Source organism: Calonectris borealis, chromosome 14 (assembly GCF_964195595.1).
Source record: "Calonectris borealis chromosome 14, bCalBor7.hap1.2, whole genome shotgun sequence".
NCBI classification, from domain to species: domain Eukaryota; kingdom Metazoa; phylum Chordata; class Aves; order Procellariiformes; family Procellariidae; genus Calonectris; species Calonectris borealis.
Window position 1 is genome coordinate 19283573 of NC_134325.1, and position 27582 is coordinate 19311154.

General features: G+C 45.9%; 1 protein-coding gene and 2 long non-coding RNA genes across 3 annotated transcripts; 1 reads left to right on the forward strand and 2 right to left on the reverse strand.

The window, feature by feature from the left end:
• Positions 1-648: 648 nt before the first annotated feature.
• LOC142088264 (uncharacterized) lies at positions 649-8706 on the reverse strand. Its single transcript, XR_012675812.1, has 3 exons — positions 7275-8706; positions 1733-1896; positions 649-1206 (listed from the first exon to the last, which is right to left on the reverse strand). It is a non-coding gene; the product is annotated as an uncharacterized LOC142088264 (long non-coding RNA).
• On the forward strand, positions 6915-27582 carry LOC142088256 (acyl-CoA 6-desaturase-like). The gene is made up of 12 exons (XM_075163423.1): positions 6915-7416; positions 12177-12287; positions 13725-13922; positions 14363-14464; positions 15359-15484; positions 17797-17857; positions 18496-18572; positions 18777-18874; positions 20826-20922; positions 22454-22533; positions 23357-23482; positions 24852-27582. Exons 1-12 carry the CDS (start codon positions 7210-7212, stop codon positions 24901-24903), a joined length of 1335 nt encoding a protein of 444 aa, XP_075019524.1. The 5' UTR covers positions 6915-7209; the 3' UTR covers positions 24904-27582.
• LOC142088262 (uncharacterized) lies at positions 16773-26266 on the reverse strand. Its single transcript, XR_012675809.1, has 7 exons — positions 26168-26266; positions 25800-26060; positions 23114-23938; positions 22366-22510; positions 20523-21399; positions 18989-19931; positions 16773-18609 (listed from the first exon to the last, which is right to left on the reverse strand). It is a non-coding gene; the product is annotated as an uncharacterized LOC142088262 (long non-coding RNA).

Sequence of the window (27582 nt, forward strand, 5' to 3'; positions counted from 1 at the left end):
GTATTTCCTCTCTACAGAGCTGCTTCCACTCCATAAGCAAGTAATTTCCTGATTTTTGTTTTTTCTTCTTGTATCCTAAAAAATTGCAGATAGACTCAGAACATGTTAGTCAACAGTGGAAATCTTTTGGGGGGTTCCTTGCACTTTAACATTGCATATTCTATACCCATGTTTCATCCTGAAACCCCCACATCCCCAGTCTTCATGCAGCTGTAACTGAACACCCAGGTTAACAAAGGCATTCACTCACACAAACAACATTTTGTCCAGCGAGGAATCTCAAGGACCTGGATGGCAATAAAATGGTTCTACCAGGACTGATGTGGAAACGCAGCAGGACTCCAAAAGTGGTAAGAGACTCTTCAGTTTGGTATGAAACTATCACTCTCCTTTCTAATTATTATTTACCAATTTCATATTTTAATACCTAAAAGCCTTGGTCACAGCGCTGTTTTACAAAGTGCAGTATAAATATCTGCTCTTAAAAAACTTTCTTGGTGGCTGGCAGAAGAACAAAAGGCAATGAGGAGACAATAGCAGCCAGATGTCTTGGTAGGGGGCATTTAAACTCTGAACTGGGAGCACTGTCTCTGAGAAACTGTATTATTAACAAGCCAACCTTCTTGAGGGCTTCATATTGACCTAAGAACAACATAGTTTAAGGTGCCTAAATGGTTTTGAAAATGGAAGCACCATACCCAAGCGACTTTCCAGATAGAAATGAGGTCGAAATATTTTATTATAGCCTGGGATCCCATTTTTAAATATTAACATGAGGAAAAAGGTCTTTCCCTTCTCTTGAAAAAGGCAAATGGAGTTTTCCTTGTGGGTACACATAAGTTTCGAGATGCTCAAAGAAGGTGCAGTTTCTTCTTCTTTTGAAAGCCATGGTATCCTCATGGAACTGATTATTACTTTTCTTTCTTCAGGGGAAGAATACTCCATCCTGAAAGCCCAAGCCAAGGATCCAGTCTTCATGCATTGAAATACATGGTAGTTATTGCTTACCTTTGGATAAATTACTGCTCGTTACTTCAGCGTCTTGGGTGTCTTTCTGCTTGAATCAGCTTCCTTTGGTGCAGAATCATATATCTTGATAATATGCAGAACCACATCATCCTTCATGCACCCATCTTTCTGTACAGTGATGGACAAGGACGTTTCCTCCTCAAAGCCGTTAGCTGATTGCTTCTCAAGCACTAGAAACTTGTTTCAGGGGAGAGACAGAAAGAAAGAAGAGTTTATGTCTGCCCTTAAGGGATGGAGGAGAAGTTTACTTTTGTTCTTAAAGAGCTGCTGCAACAGCATCCCTACCTAACCGTTGGGTTCCCTCACGTCGGCCCCATGCTCCAGCACCCCCTTCCCCAGCCCAGTCAGGATGTCATTTAGTTGTTTCCCGCTATGTTTGAATTTATTATTCGCTCATCTCAACCCAAGGTCAGAGCTCCTCAGCCTTTCCTTCTAGTGAAAGGGAGGGAAAGCCTGGGGTCCTTTCTCTCCTTACATGTAGTTTTCCTTGGCAGAGTAAGGAAAGATAGCTGAAAGTCTAAAGATGCAGCTAAATCTGATCTTCACTCTATTTTTCTCCCAATATCCTCAGTTCCCGCTTTCTGCCTTAGCCCATCCCCTTCTTCCCCTTCCCGTCCCTGCTCCATGTCCCTCCCACACCCCTGCTCACTGCTCTCTCCTGCCGCCTCCTTTTCCCACCTGCCGCGGAGCCCTCCGGCCTTACCGAGTGGCCGGTGATGGATCTCATGCTCTTTAAACCGGGGAAAAAGGAGGATTTTCCCCGCATCCATGAGGACTACCGCACAGCTGCAGGGCATTTCCATGTGCTGGTGCCAGGGTCTGGTATCAAAGTCATCCTCCAGGTATTGATGGAGACTCTAATCCTTTCTGAAAGGCAGATCAAAAGAATCTTATCTGATCTTACCAATTTCTACATAAAACTCCATAAAGGGATGAGAAAACAGACACAAAAATTGTGTTTTCTACTAAATTTTTAAAACACTTTTAAAAGGTCTTGGTAAAGATAACTACCGATTTGCGCTGCTTTTTCCCCATTCCACACTAACCCAGCAAGATGTCCTTCACTTACTCAGGTTACCTTATGTATTTCTACATTACCCTGAAGAGCAGACATACCCCTTCTAGGTGTGCCCCCTACAAAAACTCTTCCACTTTGCACTTCTCTATATCCCCTTCTCCATGCTTTCTTTCCTGTCGTGTTTCTCACCTTTTTTTCCCCCCATCTTGTGACTACCCGATTAAACTCAGGGCTTTTATGTCCCTTACAGTGCCATTAAAGCTACACCGTGCAACAGATGCAGCCTTTCACCTACTTGGCCACGGAAGAGAGTCTGTTCTTTCGTTGCCGTGGCTGGTTTGTGCCCCAGGAGCCAAACAAAACCTAGAGCAAATGCCGCATAAAACCTTGACAGCTTTACAGGCTGTGCTGCAAGAAGATGATAGCGCTGGGCTTTTTTTGATAGGCACCTTTCAATGACTTGTCATTAAGTTATTACACAATTCTCGATTGTGTAATAATCCAGACTTTACGTCTATGTCCATCTAACAGGTACAAGAGCCGATTCCAAAATGCACCCACTTCCTTGCCAGATCATTTCATCAATACTTGCTCAGGCAAACACACCATCCAAGCCCAGCGTTTGCATATGTAGCCAGCCCTGCGTAGATTATCCACGGCTTAAAGTCATCAGCTCTGAGGTATGAACTTCCATGGGCTGACTGATAAAGCTTGTATACAAAATAACCACCAATTTCAATAACACGAATACATTCCTTCTGTGGAGCAGTCACCTGATAGACTATGACCATCAGATAATACTGTGAGTTACCAGTAATACCTATCTTTATCTCTACAAGTCAAAAGAAGTCATGGCTTTGAGTCTAGTTGTGGACATAGGGGACACAAGCTTCAATTAGAACACTGAACAAGTGAAAATATTTCATGAATTTGCAAATTAATTTCCTTTCATAAAATCGGGCTTTGCAGTGGATCCCCCCTACTTTCTAACAGCAAAATATCATTAGTGAAGCTTGAAGAAATGCACCCTGAGATAATCAATTGTAGTGTGTTCTCTTATTCCTTCCTCTGTGTCGCCCAGTGGCCCTCTCCATCTTCTTAGACATCTCTATGTTCTTTAGCTTTGCAATCTTCTTCTATATAGAATTATAAATTAATATCATTTGCAAAGGACCTCTGGAGGGCTACAGTACAACCTCCAGACTCAAAGCAGAGCTACTGTCCCTCTCAGCACAGTCACCGAATCTAGAGAACCAGATCTTCTGCTGCTATTAACAGGAAAATATTAGGATTCACCAATTTACAGTTGCAAATGATTTTACTCTGCAGAAGCAACAGAGCAAGAGATGCTGCTGGGTCTTTGTTCTGAACTGCTACCAGAAGCGGAAATGTTGAAGTAATTCACATAACCCAACAGAGATGCTATAAATTACAGTTGAAAAGCAATAATAGATCTTTATGTGCAATGATTTTCAAACTGAGGTCCGCAGAGTGCTTGGAGCCCATGAGCCACCGTGTAGGGATTCCACAAAGATGACTGGGAAAGATCTATAGTGCAGAAGTTTAAATTCACTAAACATGGACCTCTCACTGGGAAATCTTTAGGGGATAACAAATCAAAGCAGCAGTTTATTGCCATGCAGAGCCAGTCAATACAGATTTGACAGCCAGCCTGATTTCCCTTGGGATTTTCTTCTACAGTTGGAATCCCAGAGCTGAAAGCAGCTCTCTCCACTTTCTCTCCACCAGACCAGCACGACCAACACCGAGGTCTGGTGTGGGGACAGTACTAGAGTATTTCTTAACAAAAAAAGCTTAGAAGAGCCTGACTTTCATAGTTAGAGCCCTTGCTTCAGAGCTGTAGCCTGAAAATTCAAATAATGCATAGCAAAATGACACTACACTTACAAGCAGAAAAGCAGAGTATCAATAGATACATCATGCAACAGGATCAAAGAAAAAACAAATTAGAGGTGTCTCAGAATTGCACCTAAATTAAACATATTCTGCCATGTTATCTACCCTACACTCCTCCTGTTCACCTTCCTTGATTGTGCATTCTTACAAAAAGATCCGCAAAAGGTGGAGAAGTGATGACCTGAAAAAAAAAAAAAGCAGGGACGTATGTTCATGACAAGGGTCCGTGACTTTCACACCAACACAAGGAGAGAAAGAGAGAAATAAAGAGAGAAGGAAAAACATCTTCCCAGTGACCAGCCCAGGAACAGAAGCAATGGGGTCTTCCAGACAATTGTCCTCTTCTGGGCATCCTCTCCAGTGGAGCAGGGAGTCCACAGAGCAATTTTCCAAGAGTAACAATAGAGTTTTCACCAAAATCCACTTAAACTCGTTACTGGTTGCTCCTGCCTGAGATGTTGTTAGCACTGACTGGAGCACACTTGATGAGGTGCAGGAGTTGCATGCTCCATGCACATGTAATGTACAAGTTCCTGCATGTATGTTACTGAGTAATATTTATTGGACATGTGAATTATTTATCTACTGTATTATCCAGTAGGCTTTAAAGTTATAAACTAAAAGCTACGAGGCAAAGAGTAAAAAAACAGGTTAAGAAAGGATGTTTCACTTACCCATGGTAATAAATTTTTAGGAGAAACCAGACATAACAGACAGCAAAACACATCAGAACGCACCTGGGCAAGGCCCTGGGGATAAGGGCACTTGGATACCACAGTAAAAGCAGCAGGACAAATGCCTCCAGGTGTGTGGTTACAAGGGAAAGGCAGGCTGCAGAGGGAACACCCTTAGCATTACAACGGTTGAAGCATCCAACGTGCTATGCAGACACGCCTATAGGATTAAAATCCTGAAATTCAAAGAACTCGACACAGAAACTGTCATGGTAAGCTTTTCCCACATCACAAGGAATGAGCTTCAGGTCCACCTTAACGTAGTGTCTTGCTGACATTTATTATTATCCTTGTCAGCGGGCTATTTTGAACCAAACTAAATAAAATTAGCAAGCCTTAGGAAAACATTCCTCTCATTTCTGTCTTTCGTCACCCCACACCACAGGAAAAGACTGTTTAATAGGCTGAAGTCCTTGTGCAGCAATAAGACCAGAAAGAGAGGAAACCTATAGCATGCCTTGGCACAAAGGCAGCCCCAAGTGATTCTCACCGGTATGGAAGTGCTGCACGTTCTTTCACTTCAGTCTCCGTTCCTTTTGCCTACGGAGGGAGCGTGGGTAGAGAAAAGGAGAGGAGCAAGAATTTTTTAGATATTCACTGTTGTCAGCTCCTTCAGGCTAATGGCAGCGGGCAAAAACAGAGCACTCTTGTCTGTGCCTGCTCTAAACTGTGGCTGGGGCTGGACAGAAGCACAACAGCACCAGGACTGGAGGCACTTCTTGCTTTCCCTGAAGGAGGTGGTCTCCTATCCCTTCAGCAACAAGATACGATAGTTGGTTAGAGAGCAAATAAGCACTGTGAATTAAAACATTTGGTGGTTAACCACGTGGGTTGCTTCCCCTGCTTTTCCAGACCAGGTCAGAACACAGTGCTATTGAAAGACGGGACAAATACAGGTCTGAGCTCCTGGAAGCCAGTGTTGCTCCAATCCTAAGATTTGATCATGCAACAGAATGCTGTAACTTAGGGAGTGCAGTCTGTACCCTAAAACGTTTGTATCTCAAAACTGCTTAGAATCAGCCAGTGCCTCTACAGAAAGGATTAATAGGCCTTCCACTTATTGATGCAAAATGGTCACTAGAAAAGGTATCTGTCACCAGGAAAGCTGTGGATCACAACTGCCTTACCCTGGAGAGCGGCCAGACACCTTCAGACATAAGAAAGGTAGCAGAGAAAATGCTCTTCCATTGTTTATGCCTTTGCACCACAACACCTTGCATAACCTAACAACATGGATTATTTTATTATAAAATGCCCCACAGCAAAGAAAAGATGGCACTGTTCCACCTGTTCATAGAAGCATTGACCGAAGCAGGAGATCTATAGCTGAGCCTGCTGCCAAGCAGCTCTCCTTGTGACAAAAGGAAACTGTTAAGTCTGGCAGCCATTGAGTTGGTAATTCAGCATGACAAAATAGAGCAAAACAGTGCTAATTTCAGGCAGAATACCAAAATCTCCTTTTTAAGACCACCACTAAGATATAAGATGAAATTCTGGGGGGAAAAAAGGGGGGGGTGGAGGGGGGAAGGGGAAAAAGGTAAAAAGGGGGAGAAAAAGGAGAAAAAAGGGGGGAGAGGGGAAAAGGAGGGGGAAGGGAGTGGAAAGGGAAAAAGGGGGAAAAAAGGGAAAAAATGAAAAAGGAAAAAAAGGGAAAAAAAGGGGAAAAAAGGATAAAAAGGGGTAAAAAGGGGTAAAAGAGGAAAAAGGAAAAGGGAAAAAGGAAAAGGGAAAAAGGAAAAGGGAAAAAGGAAAAAAAAGAAAAAAGAAGGGAAAAAAGGAAAAAAAAGGGAAAAAAAAGAAAAAAAGGGAAAAAAAAGAAAAAAAGGGGGGGGGGAGGGGAAAAAACCGGGGGGGGGGGGGGGGGCGCGGGGAAGCTTTTTAAAGCAGGAGCCAAAACCCCGAGGGAAAGAAATTAAGAACGAGGAGGAGGAGAGGGGGATGCCCGCGCCCCCCGTCCCGCGGGCCCCGCTGCGGGGGGGAGCGGGCCGGCCTGGCCGGCAGCCGGCTTTTGGCTTCGAAAGATCGCGCAGGGCCAATGGCAGGGACCAGCTCGGCGCCGGGAGGGCCGGGATTGGTGCAGGAGCTCTGCTGATCCCTGTGGAAACCTCACCGGTACTGAATGGAGGAGGATGCTGTGGGGGAGGAGGATACTGGGGGGGGGAAGGAGGATGCTGGCGGGGGGAGGAGGATGCTGGCGGGGGGAGGAGGATGCTGGCGGGGGGAGGAGGATGCTGGCGGGAGGTGGAAGGGGTCGAGCTTCCCACAAAACAGGTCTCTGTGCGAGGAGAAAGTGCATCAGCTCGGGGAAAACCAGCCTAGGGGGCACTTCCGAGCAAGAGACCGAGCGGAGCGATCGCAAGGGCCAGGCAGCGAGAGACAAAGGGAAGGGAGGACATGAGCGAAGGGAGAGAAGAGGGGATCAACTGAGTTAAATCACGCAAGAAAAGCTCTTCCTCCTCCCTAAGAAGGGTTCCCCCCTTTTGGCAAGAAGACAAAGAAGCCAGTGGCCCCATGGGGAAAAGGGGTGAGAAAGGAGGGGAGTCGGGGGAGCCGGAGGCGCAGATCCGCTTCTACACCTGGGAGGAGATCCAGAAGCACAACCTGAGGACGGACAAGTGGCTGGTGATAGAGCGAAAGGTTTATAATGTCACCAAGTGGGCAAACAGACACCCGGGGGGTCAACGAGTGATCAGCCACTGCGCCGGCGAAGATGCCACGGTAAGGACCCACGCACGGACACACACGCGGCTGCCTCCCAGCTCTCATCAGCAACCTCTGACAGGTCCTTGCCTTCCTGGTGGTTACTGAGAAGTGGGCCAGCTTTTCTGCAGCCAGCTGTCTGCCTCTCTCCCCCCATCTCTCTAACACCCAGCTCATCTCTTTCGCCACTTTTAGGAGCGAAAAGGTTGGTCCAAATTCATGCAACTCCTTGGCAATCAACTCCGTTGAGCCATGGCAATTCGCAGCATCTGGAAGATTGGTTGGTAGAGATTGCCGGGCTCTGCTTAAGTCCTGCTGTTTTGTCTTTGTTTCTTGTTTGTGCTGTGCCTGGCAGAAGCTCTGAATTCACGAGCAAAGTGTCCCAAGTCTTCCCCTCTTCAGTGTGTAGCTTCTGACATGCAGAGTCACAGCAGCCAAGCACAAGAAGGGGTTAACGAGAGGCCAGTCTGTGTTTCAAAGTTGCTTCTGTGAGGAGGGTGAGCTTGAGGCTTTAAAACAAGGAGCTTTTTAGTTTTTTCCCCAGGATAGAATTCTCTAGAGAATTTAGTTACAGGTTTCCACAGAAAAAAAAAAAAAAAAAAAAAAAGAAAACCATTTGCTGCTGCTACAGTTGCTCCTGCACTTCATAGCTGGTTTCAGCTACCTCTCATGTTTCAGCAACTTAAAAAAAAAAACCAAAACCCAACAAAAACAAACAAACAAAAAACTTGAAAAAGGAACAAATTGCCTCAGAGACTGTTATCTGCAGTCTCCCTCAAAGCCGCCTTCTTCAGAAGTGCATCCAGAGAGCATGTTCCCTCCCCAGGGCATTAGCCCATAGTTAATAAAATTTAAACTGCCTCAGAGCTTTTCCGAGTATGTGCATGGTAAGCGAGTATGTGCATGGTGAGCGGCAGGAGAGCCCAAGCTGTAACATTAACTGTTCGTCTCCCACGGCTCTTAACACCTTAGCAAGAAGGAGGATCTGTATGTGGCAGAATTAATTGGCAAGAATTACTAACAATTTCCTTTCCATCAGTCTCCATTTGCCTGCGGTCTGCGGTTATCTTCCAATCTTTACCTCGAAGCACTGAGATGCGTTTTGGTGTTCCTGTCCCCTCCCAATAAATCCTCTGAATGAATAGCTTTTTCCACCAAAAAGATGGGCCAGGTTTTACTTTCAGCTGCTTAAACTCAGGCCTGCTGAAACCGGAGGAGTTTAACTCCTATCCCCAGGAACTTAACTCCAGTGTCTCCACCAGATACCAAAAAGCATCTGCTATTGCGATTGTCTCGAATCTTTGCAGGGGAGACTGAAACACAGGTTTGTGATTCTGCTACTGCTGGTCCTCCTCCCCCCTCCCCACCTGCTCCCCAGGGTACGTTGCATCCCACTATACCCAGAGCACGCTCCATGAAGGCATGGCCTTACTTACATGGCCTTCTTCAGAAGGCTCTGAAATTGTTCATCACCGCTCTGAGCACTAAAGCAGAATTGGCATCTGGTTTCCCGCTTCCCTGTGGTGAATGACAGTTTACTGCCAAAAAATCTCTCGCTCGTTCAGGGTGAGAAAGCCTTGGCCTTGACCCTGACAAGACTTAACTAACAAGTTTCATTCTGTGTTGCAAGATATCACAACTGCAAGAGTTTAGGAGGAGGAAAAAGCAATGATAAAAATTCAGTTTAACATGCTTACATCCCTAGTTCTTACATGACTTCCATCTTTCTCAGATTCTCCTTAGCGTCACCCGTAGTTAGGACCTCCAGTCCAGCAAACATGCACCAAAGGAACCTCAGCATCTTGTCCATTCATCTTGGACCAATCCTCTAGAGGACCGTGTGTATCCATCTGCCACGAGCTGCCCGCTGACAGGCTCACTGAACTCCACACCTAAAGATACCCTGCTTGGTGATGTGAGCTAATTCATCCCAGGATGCCTTCAAGATGGCTGAGAAGCTTCCACAGCAGCTGTTATGTGCAGCACGCTCAGCTCATGCCAGTCAGGTTAGGAGTGCCCAGGCTAGCTTAGGCATGAATTTCCCCTACAGGTTCTAACAACACTGAGATTTCGTTCATTTTAGCCATACTTTAACATGCTGAGACAGCAGACTAGTCTGGGACAACCTGTTCTGGTACCACAATCATGCGCAGTTGCCTTCAGAAAATGAAGGCAGGAGTGTGCAAGGGCACCTTGCAGTCCCTCTGTTTCAGAGATGTTCAAGGGTGTGAGAGAACATCCTTGTACTGACTGCACTAAGCACTTCAAATGCTCAGGTATAGTTCATACCTCAATAATAGGAAGCTTTTTTCACCAAAAGCAGCTGGAATAATTCCCGTGCGCTCACTTCCCATAAGACACTTCAGCTTATTTGGCCAGTAGACCACAAAGTTGGGAGGTCAGGTATAAATATCACAAGGCACTTCCCAGAGACTATCTTCTGCCTTTTGCTTTTTATCTCCTCTAGTACAGAACTGAGGACAATTCCAAAATTCAGGTACTATCTTACATTCAGGACCTATTAGTAAAGGAGGTGCATGAGATATAGCTAATAAAAACCCAATCCTTCCATCACTGTAGCTTTCTGTCTGATGACGGTAAGAGTATTCAGGAGATGTTGTTCCCTCTCCTGCTTGCAGGCTGTACGGAAAAAGCCATTCTCTACATATGCTAATGACATATATGTGTATTACTTCTCAGTGAAGGTAAAACTTGCCTGCTGCCAGTATTTCCTTCATGGCATAGGCTTGCGATAGCAGTGGAGTGGAAGCTAGGTAGTGTCGTTTTGAGTCACAACTGTGTTTTGACAGGCGTGACTGCATTTCTGACCAGTTCCAACGGTTTCTTTTCATCCCATCCAGAAAGAAGTGAGGCTATTAAGTTCAGAGGCAGAGGAGAGCTCTCCCTGGAAAAGTCATGACAGAGCATTTATAACCACGTTTAGAAAACAGGCTACTGGCAGGGAAGCCCCAGGTAGACAAAAATACCTTCTAGGCGGTCAGGCAGAAGCTGCTGTTCTGAGTCACCCGCCAGTTAACACAACCCAAATCAGCGAGATCTCCAGCACGGCGATCAGGCGGTACCCGGTCGGACCTCCAAAGACTTTTTTTCCCCATTAGTTTAAATAATACAGAGTCAACATTCTTTAATGCTTCTTATGTGTTCACCTTCTCCCTCTTTCTCCTTCTTCCCCTTTTTTCACCCAAAATTGCAAAGCCCTGCAGCAGGTACAGTCAGCTATTCGCTTCCCCACTCATTCTGCTCTTCTCTCCTCTTTCACATCACCTGCAAATTGTACCAGGGAAGGAAACTAGCAACCAGACTTAGCATTTCGGTGACACATTTACGGGTCCAAGAGGTGAAAATGCTACAATAACTGAAGCAGTAGTAAAAAAGGCTTCAGGCTGGTCTGCTACCAGTTGTAACCTTGGGCAAGTCAGTCCTTCAGAGGATCATCCCCTCTGTAGAAGGGAGAGGACAGTATTTCTTAACCTCCGATGGGCTGTGAGGATAACACCAGAGAGGGTGAAGTATGCATAAAACATGTGGAAAGGGGAAGGAGTATAGAAAAAAGAAGAGCCAGGCAAACTCAAAAATGCCAGGATCAAAAAGACTCTACAAACAAGGCATTGTCCTTCCATATTAGAAGTCGTCTTGAAAATATGTAAGAAAAATATTATTCCAGCTGGGTTTCCTGCTTTCCCAGCCTTAGAAACTTCACAAGTTTCATCCCTCAATTAGCTTCTGCTGCTGTAACTTAACGAGCTATTTATTATGTTGAGAGACTTCAGTAAAATGTACCCAACATTCAGGGCAGGTACTGAATAGAAAATATGCAAGCAGTCTCGCAGAAGATTAATGGGCCTCTTATAGGGACAAGCAACCGTATACCACAGCACAGTAGAAATGACAAGAAGTCTTATCACATGTATTGATGACTGTCAGCTCTTCAAGACTGTTGAACTCCTTAGCATATTTCAGAGTAATGAATAAAGTTGCTTTTTGGTGTAAGTGCTTTTTAGAATGGGTCCTAGCCACTGCAAAGTTTGATAGCAAGCACTTTAAAGCAATTGCTTAAAGTTCTGGGATACAACCGAGGTTTTGGGTTGGCTCCTTTCTAAGACATTTTACTTGGACTTGCATGGAGATAGAATTGCCTATATATCTAGAATACAGTTCTAGAATAAAGAAGAATTAAAGTAGCATTCAGTTACTCATCTTACAGAACAAGAAGAGAAAGGCCGTCTCCAAAATGAAAAGTCACCACTTTTTCCTCAGCTGTGTTAGTGGTGGGACCTGCAGGTCTGGCCAAAACATCCAGTACTATTTTTTGAATTCGCAGTCATGGCCAGGTTCAATCACCACAGTCACCCCCTCTCTTGAATTGCCTCCAGGCAGCAGACTTTCAGAGGGTATTTATATCCTAGCGGGGATTTGCACAAATTCCCCTCTGCCTACCTTCTAAGGGAATTAACAGGATTTAGGTATTTAGTTGCTTAGAAAAAATTTCTTGACGTGCCTTTCACCATATGTCTAGCTAGCATCCCAGATCTCACCATTCGTTTCCTACTAGACAAGCAAATTCCTCAGCCTCTAGTAGAAGTGCTGCACTGAACTGCCATCACAGAGGTGGAAGGCGGTCTGGCACCCCTCTTTCACAGTAACTTGGGGGGGACGACTGCAGAGGACAGTGCTGGAGATGGACGGGAATGACACAATGAGCAGAAAGCAACAGCTTACTCCTGAATCTCACACAGTTACTCGTATTTCCATTCCAGGATGCATTCCAGGCCTTCCATATCAATCCCACCTTGGTGCAAAAGTTTCTCAAGCCATTACTTATTGGAGAGCTTGCTCCAGGGGAACCTAGCCAGGACCGAGATAAAAACGTGAGTATTTGTTTCTGAGCTGGGGTTTATGACGGGTATATTCCACCATTTTTTTCCTCTTGGGATGTCCTCCAGGTCAGAGGCAGACCCATTATAAAGGTCTCTTCACTACAGGCAGCTCCAGAGGGGGAGAATACTCAGTATCTGAACATCTCCACGTACCAATGTGCACATCCCAGTATAGACCAAAATGTGTGTGGGAGAGAGGCGACACATTCTGGCTGTACAAGCCTTACCTTTCCCACAGAGCCACCAACAGCTCTGTCTGTGGTAATCATGTCCCATTTCTAGCTGCCCATTCCAGGTGCCCAGGCTGGGCTGATCCCATACTGAAGGGAAACGTGAACTGAGACATGTGGACTGAGAAATGCACACCAATTCTTGTGACCGGTGTCCCTTCTGCTATTCCTTCTCCGTTGGCCAAGCTCTAAACACATGTCATCGCTTGCCTGTTATGGGGGAAGGAGAGGAGTGGGCAAAGAAGTCTGAAAAGACTTCCAAACAAGTTGCTCACCACCTCAACAAGACTTGGCTCTCTTTCACTGTTTGCTCCGCAGCTCCCTTTGACTGATTAACTCCCAGGGAAATACCTCTTTGAGACTCAAACTGGCTTGTCCTGCAGAGCCCAGTACCAGGAAAGCTCTGGAGAGCAGCCGTATTTGCGCCATGCATGGCACGAGCAGTAGGCACCTATGGGTGAGGTGACCCAGATGCCACATTTCGGTGGCTATGCTTAAGGAGCCGCAACCCAGCAAGTCCCTTTTCCACCCCGCATCCTCGGGGCAGCTCTGTATCCCTCCCAGACAGTCCGTTCATTCATTATTCAGGCAGAGTGTATGGCGTGACTAGCTTTCGCCACGAAACTCAATCCTGTCCTGTTGTTTGTGGCTGGCCATGATTATGAAATATCTGTATCGCTCACAATAGAGGAGACGACGCTAACCCGCACTAACCCGGGAATGCTCTTCATGAATGATTGCACGGTAGCTGACTCACATATTAAATAGGCAGCGGGTGCTCTGATATTGGGTGCTCACAATCAGAGCTCTGGAATTATGCATAAGTCACAGGACTGAATTATCTCCTTCTCCAGCTGCCTCTTTAATACTTTTAAAGCTCATTCAGACGAGAGTCATCAGCTGGTGTAACTCTCAACCAGGTAGTGCCGCTGATTCACAGCCGCAGGCTTGAATTACTCTCCTAGCTCAAGGTGCAAAAGGTCGGGACTTGGGCTCCGACCAGCCAGGACGTTTATTCATAGAAAAGTGCTATGAAAAGCTAGTGTGAATATGGAGGCAGGTCCTTCCTTACTTCTGGAGTAGCCAACCAACGCAAGAAACAGCCAGGGTCCTTAGGATGGAAGTTGGCCTTCCTTCCTCAGACACATTCAGAGTTACTTAGAAGCTGCATACGGTGTCTTGCATGTCTATTTTGCAGTCCCAGCTGGTGGAGGATTTCCGGACCCTGAGGAAGACAGCAGAGGACATGAACTTGTTCAGAGCAAATCCTTTGTTCTTCTCTCTTTACTTGGGCCATATCATTGCAATGGAAGTTTTGGCCTGGGTATTGGTTTCATACTTTGGTACTGGCTGGATCACAACTCTCATCCTCGCCTGCATCCTTACAACATCCCAGGTGAGAAGTAGAAGGCAAGAGCATACTGGCTACGCAAATCACTCAGGAGAAGGCCAGTGTGCGCTGACCTTTTCATATTAGATTAATTACCAGTGCAGAACGTTCATACCAGTGAAAAATATTCACAACTTACCTGCCACTGTGGTGCCTTCTGGCCACCCCTACCCACTGCTGATTGTGGCTCTCACCCTCTTTGGCCTTTCCTTCCACGTATTGGTGGACTTGGTAGTGATAGGTTTATGGTTGGACTCGATGATCTTAAGGGTCTTTTCCAACCTGAATGATTCTATGTTCCCCTCCAGAACGAGATCTTCACCGTTTCACTTCAGTTAATTCCGCCTCTTCCTCACACTCACAACTTCCCTTCTATCTCCATTTCCTCTTGTGCTTAACTTTGATTTCAAACAGCTTTCTAACGACTTTATTTCCCTTCATCCCAGGCCCAGGCAGGGTGGCTGCAACATGATTTTGGACACCTCTCTGTCTTTAAGAAGTCTTCCTGGAACCACATCGTCCACAAGTTTGTCATTGGACACCTGAAGGTAAAGGACATTATGGACCCAGGGCACTGAGGAAACAGCTGCTGTCACTTTGACTATGTCAAAGTAGGAAACTGCAGCTCAAAGCCATTCCACAGCGAGCAGATGCACGGAGGAGAAGTTAGTGACCATTGCACATGGAGCTGTTGTGCAGAAGAGATAAGAGAGCGTAACCATAGCTGTTAGAGAACACAGCAGTTCCACAGGCTTCAGTGGAACTGCACCAATTTATAGCAGCTGAGGACAAAGCTTATTAAATTGCATAAAACCCTATTTTAACATCCTGTCGTATTTTCACCATGCCCTCCACTAAGATATAGTATTTTTCAAATGTCCCATCCTGCTACATCCCATCCATTCAAGATGCCTTCAGAACTTCTACCCTGGGCAAAGTCCAGTGCACTGCAGGCATTTCAGCATCCACCCGTAGTAGGAACTGATAGAGGGTGGGACATAGCTTTGCCCATTCTCCCAAACCCACTTTGTCTTGCCTGGTTCCTCACAGGCACAGGCACTAGAGGGAAACCAGTATAATAATCAGTAAGGCAGCAAGAGGAAACAGCCCAGCATCCAGCTACTAATACCGACTTCACATTCTCGATGATCTTAGAGGTCTTTTCCAACCTTAATGATTCTATGTGGGAAGACAGGGTAACATGCAACTCACTCAAAGTGTATTTATTCCCTGTTCTTTCGATATGGATGATCCTTAGCGAGGGCAAATCATCCCTCTGAAACCAGCTTAGCCACTTACTGCTTATTGCTGTTTCAAAAGCAAATAACGGTTTGGCCATAAGCAGAGTTGCACTGTGTTAGTGTGTAAAAGTGAAAGTAATCCTACCGTTAGAGGAACTGTACTTTTCCATGGATGAACTCCCTGTTCTTGTATCTGCCCAGGGTGCCTCTGCAAACTGGTGGAACCATCGTCACTTCCAGCACCATGCCAAGCCCAACATATTCAAGAAGGACCCAGATGTGAACATGCTGCATGTTTTTGTCCTTGGAGATACACAGCCTGTTGAGGTAAGGCAAAGTGGGTAAAACGTGGAAAACCACTGTTCTAAAGGGCTTCAGAGAATGCTTGTGCAAAACCAGGAGTTGGCTAGTATTGGTAGACCTGAATTACACAGTCAAGACTTCATAGAATCATAGAATATCTCAAGTTGGAAGGGACTCATAAAGATCAGGGCTTCCAGGAATACTAAAAAAGTAAATACTTCATCCAGGGATTTCTTCTATCTATGTTGTCTGATAGGAGTTTGGTCCTCACACCCTCCCAAACCTTGGGCTGCAGAGCAAGATGGACTGTGTAATTCCCTATCCATTTCCCATATTGACCACAGGGAAAAGTGTTTTGGGGAAGCTTGGGAAAATCAATCAAGATAGGACTGGAAAGAAAGTAGAAAGTCATTAAAGAAAACTTCATCCTGCTGGCTTGAAATATCAACACGAGGAGAAAATATGGTGTTCCTCAGTAGTTCATCAAGAACATTTCAAAACTGATCTTCCGTTTCCACAGAAAATACCTTCCAGCGTTAGTCAGTCCAGCTGTGCTCCAGACAATCTGTACAAGGTCCTCTCCACTGCAGCCTCTCCCATGCAGTTGAGCGGATATTGCATAAGCAATACTTTCTTCCATTAACTATGTACTGTTATGCTGCACGTGAAATAACAGGCTATGTTAAGGTAGTTTAATTCAATCTGTCCTAGAGCCAAAATATTTACTGTCTATTGTATAAAAACCTACACAAAGGACATAAACCCTGTACCATCCTTCTCTTTCTTACAATGGAACAAGGATTTCTAGGTTTAAAAACAAAAAACAAACCAAAGAAAACAAACAAAGAAACAGCTGCAGCAAGTACAACACAGAGGAATACAACATGAAAACATTAATGGCTTCTCAGCCAGCTTTTATACTGCTGAGAAAGCAACAGACACATGTAGGGGACATACATGCTGGTATATGGACACGTATAGAGGATGTCTTGCACACACAGAATTTTCAAGAGGCAGAAGGGCTCTTATGTATGATTAAAATGAAAGCCTTCTCCTGGGGTATAAAAAAGCCATTATCTAGAAGATGTAAATCAGTATCACACTCTTAAATGTGTGGGTACAACCCATTGGAAAATCTTGTGCTTGATAACTGGCTGTAAAAGCAGACCGTGGTTCTTCCACTTAAAGGGAAAACCAAGAATGTAAACATTTATGACAACAAGGAAAACTGGATCTCCATCCTACAAAATGTCTGAACTGTTAGGCCAGCATCAGTCTATCCCAATATTCTTTCACATTTGTATATAATCCTTTTCCAGATGATGCTAAGCACACAGCCTTTCAGAGCTCAGACCAGAGTGACTAGTGTGGCTGATCTGTTGGTGCTACAAGACTTACCTTCATTGGGAAGTTGCTCTGCTAGAATCAAAAATGCAAGTTCACAGCAATCCAGGTTCTCCGTGCATTAGCTCCTTGTGTGAACACTCCTGGAGCTCAAAAAAGACACTTCTGTAGAGCTCTAGGTATTTCACCGAGGAGATGAGGTTAGGAGACCGGGTGCTCTTGGCTCCCTCTTTTCACTGAAAAGAAACGGGCACCTGCAAAAATGTGACAATCCAAGGTCCAAACCTTTGTTTGGAGAAAATTCTCTGCATCTGCTCTTTGTAGGTGGGCCATAGTAACACAGGAATCGGTGCAGAATAGCTCTCAATGACAGCACTCTATCTTCCTATCGCTTACATGTCAGGCTAGTGACACGACATTACAGATTTAAGCACGTCTGTGTGACCTGCTGCAGGAACAGCTAAGGACGACGCTAGTTTTCCCACTGTTGGCAAAGTAAGCTCTTACAAGACCTGGCTAATGGCAGGAGTTCATGGGGGCTGACGGCTGCAGAAGTCAAAAAGGATCAATGGTTGGGACATTTTGCATGGAAGACTACCCAAGCACCATTGTCTTGCACGGGCATCCCGTGTAGGGACTTACCAAAGGTCAGACTTGATGCCTATCACATTTGTATTGGTAACGACGGAGATGATAGCAGCTCTTAGTACAGCCACAGGCATGGCAGAAGGTGGAGAAATGCATTAAAATGCCATCGGGCTCTCAAGTAAAAAGACATTATCTGAATATCAAGCCAGAAGACTTTAAAAAGGAATTTACACCTAGCACAATTGCAAAGTCAAGATATTTAACCATACCAAAACACTTTTTACCTTTACTGGTGTGGGAATTTAGTCAAAACTCCCAGACAATAAATAAAGTATTGCAGGAAATCTTCTCTTACACGTGAGTGTCATAATCCAAGCCTGAGCTTTCTCCTCTGTCCCCTGCAGTATGGCAAGAAGAAGCTGAAGTACCTGCCTTACAACCACCAGCACGAGTACTTCTTCCTCAGTGAGTACCTGCCCTGCACTCTTCCTTTTTCCCTAAATGCCAGTTGACATTTCCAGCCCCTACTGTGTTAGCAGAGCAACTCCTTAACTCTCAACTCATCCTTCCCTTCCTCAGGACCACCAACCCCTGTGCAGGTCCCAAAATCAGTTCAGTATATTCTCAATGATATCCAAGCATCTTGAGCATTGCCAGCATGGTTGTGCTGATTCGATTGGACATTAGGAAAAATTTCTTTACTGAAAAAGTGGTCAGGCCTTGGAACAGGCTGCCCAGGGAAGTGGTTGAGTCCCCATCCCTGGAGGTATTTAAAAGACGTGTAGATGAGGCGCTTAGGGACATGGTTTAGTGGGCATGGTGTGTTGGGTTGACGGTTGGACTCGATGATCTTAGAGGTCTTTTCCAACCTTAATGATTCTGTGATGCTGTGAATGCTCTTTGATAAGTCAAGATGAATGGGTGTGAAGCAGAGCCTTTCTTCACAGAAAGCCTTTCTTCACACCCCCCATCACCAGCACCTCACCTCTCTCACCAGGGCTAGGCAGACTTTCCCTAGAAACATTCCTAAGTCACTGGCTCACGCGCACATCGCACGCCTTTCCACCCCTCTGATGGCCAAAACACTTCCCTTTGCTTTGCAGTCTTCCCGCCTCTGCTCATCCCTGTGTATTTCCAAATCCAAATCATCTCGACCATGATCAGGCGCAGGTTCTGGGTGGTGAGTGAAACGTTCCCTCAATCTTTATGGGGTCCGGCTGGCTCGTAAGAAATCACATTTGAGTAAGGAGGGAGGCCAGTGGGCAGGGATCGCACTTTGCTTAATTAATTGCGTATTAATTACCCAGCGTCCCTAACATCACCAGCAAGGACACGTTACATGAGATAGGCAAAGTGATGCCTAATGTCCTCTCTCTTCCCCTAGGACCTAGCCTGGGCCATCAGCTACTACATGCGCTACTTCATCACATACATCCCATTCTATGGCGTTGTGGGATCCCTGTCTCTCCTCACTTTTGTCAGGTAGGAGATAAAGGGTCTCCCCGCTGCTCTCCCCTCCCTCCAGTGCCAGACGAACCAAGTCTCGGCTCTGACCTCACTGGGTGTTATCTTGGGTATCCCCACTGCTTCACTTACCTCGGATCGTCTCCCAGTTCTACCTCCCCTCAGCAGAGATGGTTCTGGTGCTCAGCATCTTCCCCTGCCCTTGTGATGGTCCAGCTAGGATTCTCCTTTCTTTCCTCGTTCCCTGTTCTCACACGCTGCCCGATCCCAACACATTTATGCATTTTTTCCACTTTGGTCAAGGCTGGACCCTTCCAGAGTGCCTCAGGCCACGCTCTTCCCAGCTTACCGGGAAGGTAATTCATGAGCCCTCCTGAGCACCGTACGTGCTTCCCCTGTAAGTGAAATGCTCACCACTTCTCCCGGCGTGGAAGATGCATGGCCTGTACATACATGCACACATCATTCCTTCGACACAGAGGTTTGGACCTCAGAAAGCTGTTTCACACCACGAATCAAAGTGTTCCTACCCCTACCCTCCAGTCTGACCTCCTTCAGTCCATGGGGAAGTGCTGCTTCTGTCTCTTCATTTTGACTGGTCTTCTGGCCCCTTATCATTACCAGGCTCCATGATGTGCTGCTCTTAGTACAGAAGCAGTATTAATCAGCCAACTGCTGCTTGACTGATGGATGGAGAGTTCGGCGAGAGACCTAAAAACATGAACTACAAGCATGAGCTGCCAAAATGAATCAGGCATGGCAGGGCTTGGGATGCTCAGACACTGCGTGGTTACAGTGTTCCAGATGGCAGCGCTGAATTCACGCTTTCTATCGGGAATTTCTGTTCACGAGAGGGATTTGTGAATTTCTATCCTGCACGCAATAGCTGCAACTCTTCTGGCTAATACCAAAGGGTGGCACTCAGTCCCACAGTCAGCATTAGTTTGCGGAAAACATTTCATCACAGTGAAAAACATTTTCTAAAAAAATGTCATTTTCTGAGTAAAAAGAAATGGCAACAGATGTACAAAAACCTTCATGACTTAAGTTTTCATAGTTTCAAAACACTTTCGACCTAAGGAACACAGGACATTCAAAAGACACACATTTGTGTAAGTGCCTAGCCAACCTTTTCGGTCTGAAATCAAGCTGAAAAACTTACGACAACCGACCTATTGTTTCCAAAACTTTCATATTTTGATTAAGCTAAAAGTAAGAAGAACGGCAAAAGTGCAAATTCAGATCATCTGCTCTTTCAGAAAACAAGCCTAAAGACTAGAACAAGGATGCTTCTGGACAACTACCTTGTCAACATACACCTAAGTCTCAGCATAGAGAAACTACTTTGGGTAAATCGAGAGAAGAAAGTGCATTTCTGTAGACTATTGTATAGGTGCTAAAAATGCGGCTATATACCATAAGCAATAAACAAGCCGCTCTAAAGCAATACCCAGCCCAGAGTCTTATGGTAAACATACTGGGAGAGCAAAGGGAAGGTGGGAGCACCAGTGCGCTAAGCTTGACACCCAGAAAGGTAACACCAATGGGCAGGTGAATTTTGAAATTAATGTCTATCCAGCAAGCAATGGGAAAGACGAAAACAGTTCTGAGAATTTCTAAATCGGGGCTTGATTTTTTTTCAGGGAGTCGGATCATCTTTACTTACCGAAAGGCAAAAGTAGCATGAGAAGTCAATCCACTTCTGAGGAAGAGGGAGAGGGATAGCCCAGCAGGATGTCCTCCTTACATTTAATCAATTGCCTTAGTCCCAGAGGTATAAAGAGGGGAAGGGAAATTCATCACAGAAGTGATTCTCTCTGGTTTCCATAGAAAGAGAGGTCTTTACTTCCGTACCTCGGAGAAATACTCTCTTTGCACCTTGTGTCTCCTGCTGCTGCCTTATCCCCCACTCTGCTTATCCCGGTCTGCACTATAAATTGTCATGGTTTTTGCCTGTTTGGTTTTGAAGGTTTCTGGAGAGTCACTGGTTTGTGTGGGTCTCCCAGATGAATCACATTCCAATGGAAATTGATTGTGAGAAGCACAGAGACTGGCTTAGCTCTCAGGTAACCGGGAGGGGAAAGAATACTCCTGACTTACCCCAAAAGGGATTAGAAATGTACTCAAGGAGCGGGGGGGTTACCACTATGCCCAGGTAATGGGATCCAGTCTTTGTCCATGATCCCTCCCATAAAGATGTTCTCCCCAGAGCAGTAGTGCTGGGTCAAGACATGGAAGTCCAAACTTCTGTAATTAATTTGACAATCAAAAGGTGATATTTTGTTCTTTCAGATTTGAGGCAGTATCAGGTTGAAGAAGCATGATTTGGCTTTCCTGTGTGGGGTGGGCTGGCATATACATGTGAGCAAATAGAAGAGCCCCAATGACAATCAAAGCCGAAGAGAGAGCTCAATATATTTCTAAAGTTTACATTTCAGTAATAAGGACTGAAACGAAAACCAGCTGCTTTCTAAATCTTTTTAATGCCTGGTCAGACGAATGAAAGGATACCTCGTTTACAGTGGTCCAAGTCCTCTTCAGATCTAGAGGATAATGAGAGCAACTTTGACACTGGCTGTATGAATTTGGTATAACTGAGCTGAGAGAAGAAATCATCTCACGTGTTAATTAGTATAATTAGTATTTGTAGTTGTTAATGGGGCCTTGAAGGAGAGCTTTCAAAGTCTGACAGTCAATTTCTTTCCCTTCTGCTAAAAACACTAAAGCACTGAAAAAAAAAGAAACGCTAAAAGCACTATTCGGGAAAGCACCTAAGCATTTGTTTTAAATTAAGCATGTGAATAGATTCACTGAAGTCACAGGAGTATTCAGATGTTCGCCTGAAGCTTGTGCTTAAGCACTTTATGCAACTGGAATTTGTAGACAGAGAGAGGTTGTGAGAGATTTGGGGAGGGGGATTACAAAAAAGAGAGAGGTGGGGGAGAGAGCGAACACGTGTGTACGATAGGGGGAGATAAGCCTCTCTGACACTGGTGTGGTTTTACGATGCATCGTGGGGGGGTGAGGAGAGCGTATCTCCTACGGTTACCGTGCAGAAACCACAGCTTAGCCAGTTCAGAGTGTAAGAGGATTTTAAGAAAGACTACCTAATTTTACCATCATTAATAGCAAGAGTAGCTAAGAAATAGTTCCAGAATATTCAGATCTTGCACTTAAGGCAAACTGGGCAATAACTAGATGGGATGGGGAAAGCAGGCTTTCTGTCTCCATGCATTTTTCCTCCCCCCTTTCCACCCTGGTGCTGTTAACCATCTCATCTCCATCGGGAAGGGCTGAGAATTAGGAGTCTATACTTGGACTGCTATGTGGCTTGTCACCTAACGTCCACAAACTGCCTCCTTCTGTTGTCCCCTTTACCACCGAGACGCGGCCAGCGCCCCAGTTGACAGTAAGCCCTGAAGGAGGACTAAAGCCCCCCTTGCTGCAGCCAGCTATCTCGGCACGGCCGTCTTCCGCGCTCTGACAGCTCAGTGCAGTAAGACACGTACCAGCCCCTGCCACAGGCACGAGCAGCTTCGTTCTGGTTTTAGGGTGAGACTCCACTTAATCTTCACAGCTGCTTTCTCGCCTTCACAGGTGGCAGCCACTTGCAATATCGAGCAGTCCTTCTTCAACGACTGGTTCACCGGGCACCTGAATTTTCAAATCGAGCACCAGTGAGTATGGGAACAGAATCATTTGGCCATTACCGGGTTGTCACAACGCTGGGCTCGAGGCGAGGGAAAGTCTGCTAAAGGCAGATGTGTGGGATGGGGCAGGATCCGTGGAGCACTACCGAACGGCAAGGAAAGAGAGCCCCAGAGTACTGGGGGTCATAGTCTGCTTCTACTGCAGGCGTGGCATCTCTCTCTCTCGCTACCAAATACTTCAGCTTTCACTCTCACTATTTTAATTTGGGGTTTAATTAGGAGTCAGTGATACGAATCTACCAGTTACAATGGCTATGGACTCATACCCTAAGCTAAGTACTTGAGTATCCATTTCAGAAATTTCCTCTCCCTGACTAAAAGCACGTCAGTGTTTTATAGCATGGGACGGCTGTGGGACTGTGTACGCTGCTGGGTGCCAGGTTCCAGGAAAGATATTAAAACCAGGGCCATATGGACAGTCTGTTGCCAGGGACAATACAAAATGTAAAAGAGACGGTGTTTAGGGTAACGCTGACTGGTTTGGAAGTCAGCTTAGGAAACCTCCATTGAGCAGCACAGGGCAAGGTGATGCCAAGTTCTTCCTTACCTGCTTCGCTATTCCATGAGCTTCCAGAGATAGGAAATCAATGCGTTCAGTTTTGACAAGTCTCCTTGAGACAGAGGACCGTAAAGCATGGACACCCCTCTGTGTCCGCTTTCTTTTATCTGCTTGTACAGCTTGAGGAGAAGGCATTAATAATTAGCCCTAATGAGGAGGCAGACAGAGATACCCATCCCTTGAGGTTAGTCTTTAGAGTTTTCTCAGGTGTTTTCTCTTTCTCTATTCAAGCCTGTTTCCAACAATGCCACGGCACAATTTCTGGAAGGTGAAACCTTTGGTGAAGTCATTATGTGCCAAGTATGGAGTCCAATATGAAGAGAAGCCTCTTGGAAAAGCATTTGTAGACATCGTTGGGTAAGGTCCTTCTAGTGTCATCTGCAGCTTGCAATTCATTGTTCCGTGAACATCCCGTATTTCCTAATAGAGAGAATTCGGGACACTATAGACCCTTCAGAAATACCACGTCAATATGTTGTAATCTGGTGTCACTGGGTTAATAATCTTCACATCGCAGCCCAAGGAACACTACAGCAATGTTGACCCACAGCAGAAATGACACAGCTCCGCTGATTTAGTGGACTAACGCCAGGCGACAAGAGATGGGAAACTGCTTCGCTACGTCATGGGGGAAGAAGCAACTGTCCCCCAGAGCAGCTTCTGCAGCCAGAGCGCTGCTATCAACGTACCGAATACTTAGCATTTAGATGGGTACTAACCTGATCGAATAGGACCTTTTTTATAATACCTTTTTAAATGCTTTTCTGACAGCTGATGATTCTTGCTTTCGGGAGCTGGCAGCGTATCTTCAGGCTGCAAAGTGAGATGAATCAAAGGGGAATGAGTCAGGTTCCAGCCCACGCTGTTTCCCATTTGAGCCCTGCCAGCAGCAAAGGGCTATTCCCTATAGGCGTAGTTGAAGCCTAGTCTAACAGTCCTTGTCAGGCAGACTCGGGGTTGACGTTTCTGTCTCAGTTACTCCAAGGGGAATAATTCATGACAGGGAACATGAGAAAGTATTCTGCAGGCCAGGGATCTCCACTCTCAAGCCATTCTAAGCAAATGCAAATTAAAGCAAATTGGCCCCAACGTGCAGAAGGGCTGAAAACTGGTTCAAAACCTCCTTTGGTCCTCTCATCCAGTCAGCACAGGGAAATGCATGCAAGGCTGAGACCCAGCACCCCACCACACAGTGCCCATGTCCCCACACAAGTTCTCAGAAACCATCTCAGCAATTACTTGCCCTCCCGATAGCAGCATCATCTCCCGTAAACCATATAAAGCTATAATTTCCAGCCTCCAGACCACATTCTGTTCGTTGGAGGACTTTTGGGCCCAAAGCAGCTCAGATCTGTCACATAGTATTTGTGCTGATGCAGATGGGAAATCCTGCGTGAGAATTGCTGGGGGGAAGTGGGGAAGCTCCTCCAGCGGTGCAATGTGGTGAGCCTGGGCCATTCTCCTCTGCTCTTTATTCAAGGCCAGAGGGACTACAGATAGCACAGTGGGCATCAGGTGGAGTTCTTGCTCACTGAGGCTCAAACTGGTCACTTTGGGGGTCTAAAGAGCGAAATACGTAGCTCTTCTTGCTATATCTGCTCTACTGGGGAAAGACATTCGGTGTCCTAAGGATTCACCTTCAAATTCAGTAACAGGCTTTTTTGTAGGAACAAAACAACAGAGGGAGGATTCACAAGCCAAACTTCTCTTCGTTTTCTTTCCGCAGGTCCCTAAAGAAATCTGGAGACCTGTGGCTGGATGCTTACCTCCATAAGTAAACATGAATCTCAATGGGGCGAGTGGCGGGGCGGGGGGGTGCGCGGGGGGAATCACACGCATGTCTCTTACTCTCAGATTTCAGTCTGTATCTACGTGCGCAGCCGGAGGGGAGCTGCCTGGCTGGTGACCTGCTACTGGTACGGGCTCAGGCAACCTGCTTAATCCAGACAGATTTAAGATGTGCTTCAGGGGGTGAAAAGCAATGCCAGTATTGCACAAAACGGAAGGGTGGGAGGATGGAGAGAAGGAGAGTTTAAAAAAGGGGCATGAATATCCAACCTTGACCTTCTCTTCACAAGATTCATTCCAGTTCCACCTAATCCACACGAGCCCCTGATTCACAGACACGTGTGAGCATTTACCACCCAAGGACGCCCCAGTCAGCCTATGCCTCTTTCCTCCTTCCCGTATTTGTGTAAAAGAGGAGCTCAGCACAGAGTTTCACTTTCTTATCAAGGAAAAAATAACGTGATCACCACCGCAGGGAGCTCAGGCGGGCTGCGATGCCCGTCAGCCCTGCCTGCATCCCACGGGCACCGGCAGCTGCCGAGCCGTGACGGGGCTTTCAGCCCTGCCCGAGCCCGGCTGCCTTGGGCTCCCCTTTCTCTCCCTCCTTTCTTTCTCTAATCATAGCATCGCTTTAGGAAAAGCTGTGAGACTGACCCTGCACAACTAATGTCTAACCACCTCTCGGCAGGGTTAATATAGCTGTGTTTTTACGACCAGCCCCTATTTCCAGGGGTCCAGGGAAGATCTTTGGGCTTAAACAGCAAAGTGTCTCCGTTAGGAGAGGGTCTATTTTCTCTTTAACGAGCAAATTTCTCTTTAACCACGGCATTGTGGTTGTCAGTAACTTACAGAAAAGACCAAAATAAGTCGCATAAGCAAAACTTACTAATTGCTCGTGAGCGCTGCAGCCTAACCACAAATGGTCTTTTCGGCAGAGCAGCGAGGCCGTGCGCTGCACACCCACACGGCTCTGCCTGTCTGGACGTGCCTGGCAGGAACCAAACCTCTTTCTGCTTGTCAGAGGCCCGGAGCAATGGCACTGTCTACCCTTCTCTTGGGAACAATTGGCGAAGAAAATGAGTTCTCCCTGCAAAAGCAGGAGCTGCCCAACCATTCAGTCTGGCTCCCAGGTCCTTCAGGGACGCAGCTGAAAACAGAATTGCCCGGGCTGTGCTGGTGATATGAAACCTTCTGTTCTACAGAACCCTCTTACAAGTTGTCTAAAACTCTATTTTCTGCCCAACACCTAATTACCAAAATCCATGAATGGGCTCATCAGGAGATATGGTTGAACAGCTTCCAGGTGCTTCTCTAACAGGCAACCCGATCCCAAATAAATCAAGGGCTTTAGATTCGACTGTAATACAACAGAAGAGACATACTCTTTATAATACAGGACCATGGTTTCAAAAGCCATCTCCAGTTCCAACAGCTGTCTCGTTGCTCGCTCAAAACACCCAGTTGGGATCCTCTAGTTATCAGGCAACGACTTTGCACGCCTCAAGACTTTGCTCAGCTCTGAAACTGGATCCTCTCTATCAAATCCTTGACTGCTAACAGAGTGCCACAAAATCAGCCAGGTTCTTTGTCAACAAAGACAACTCCAGGACTGTGGCCAGCCACTTAGAAAAAAAAAAAACGTATTCCCACCCTGCTCTTTGGAGAATAAGATGAGATTATTTCTTTACTTACAGACAGGAAGTTCATAGGCAGGACTGCAACTTAACCTAAGGTTTGCGAAGGGCTTATCTTGGTGTTCTTGCTCACCCCTGGCAATACTGAATAGCACTATGAACGGTTAGGATGAAAAGCTACTGCCTCCGGGGTGTCTGGAGCTCGAACAGACTTTGAGCAATTTTTATAGCTGATTTCTAATAGCATAAACAATAACGTGCTTCTGGATGCTGTAATTTCCCAGACAGGTAGGGATGGGCTAGCCTGGGACTGTGGCTAACATGTTAAGACTGCCTTAATATATGCATCTCTTTCTGACTCCTTGAATGTATCTCACTGTCTCTGCTCCAGCAAGGATGACCACAAGCACACACTAGCATCAGCAATGCAATCTTTTAAATATCCAGCTTATTTTTCTGACAGTTCATATTTTTTCACCCCTCCAGTTCTTATTTCCAGAGCAAATGTTTTCTCAATACAGATGCCTCTTCCTCCTTAGCGCTGTCCCCTCTTCTCTCTTACCTTTCTTCTTGGGAAACTGTTTGCTTTTTAACACCTAGAGAAACTGCAGGAAACTGGTAGCTCAGCCTAAGTAAATAGTCCTGCTTTAGCGGGACCTTTTTGCCACTGACCAGTCTACTGGAAGGACTGTTCTGCTAAAAACCCAAAGTACTACCAACACAACAGCCTGGCCTAACAGTGCCTCGGAGACAGCAGCTACTGCTGATGATGGCTGAAAGAACTTGAAACGTTCAAGGAGAGCAACCATGCTGCGACCATCCGCAGAAGGACAGACCAGCTCTTGGGCAAATGGGCCATTTTTTTTTCCTAAGCACAAGATACCAAAGGGAAGAAAGGGGGGGACAGGAGAGATCTTGATATTAACTCTTCCCCAGCTACTTGCTTCTTTCAGACTCTTGAAAAATTCTCTTTTCATGAAAAATGTTCAGTTGCTCAAATCCAGAAATAAAAACTGTGCAATGTTATAGTCAGAA

Coding starts and splice junctions, on each gene's coding strand:
- LOC142088256 (XM_075163423.1), top strand. CDS start 7,210: ATGGGGAAAAGGGGTGAGAAAGGAGGGGAGTCGGGGGAGCCGGAGGCG. Junction 7,417..12,176: donor GCGCCGGCGAAGATGCCACG/GTAAGGACCCAC, acceptor TTTCCATTCCAG/GATGCATTCCAGGCCTTCCA. Junction 20,923..22,453: donor GAGACTGGCTTAGCTCTCAG/GTAACCGGGAGG, acceptor TCGCCTTCACAG/GTGGCAGCCACTTGCAATAT.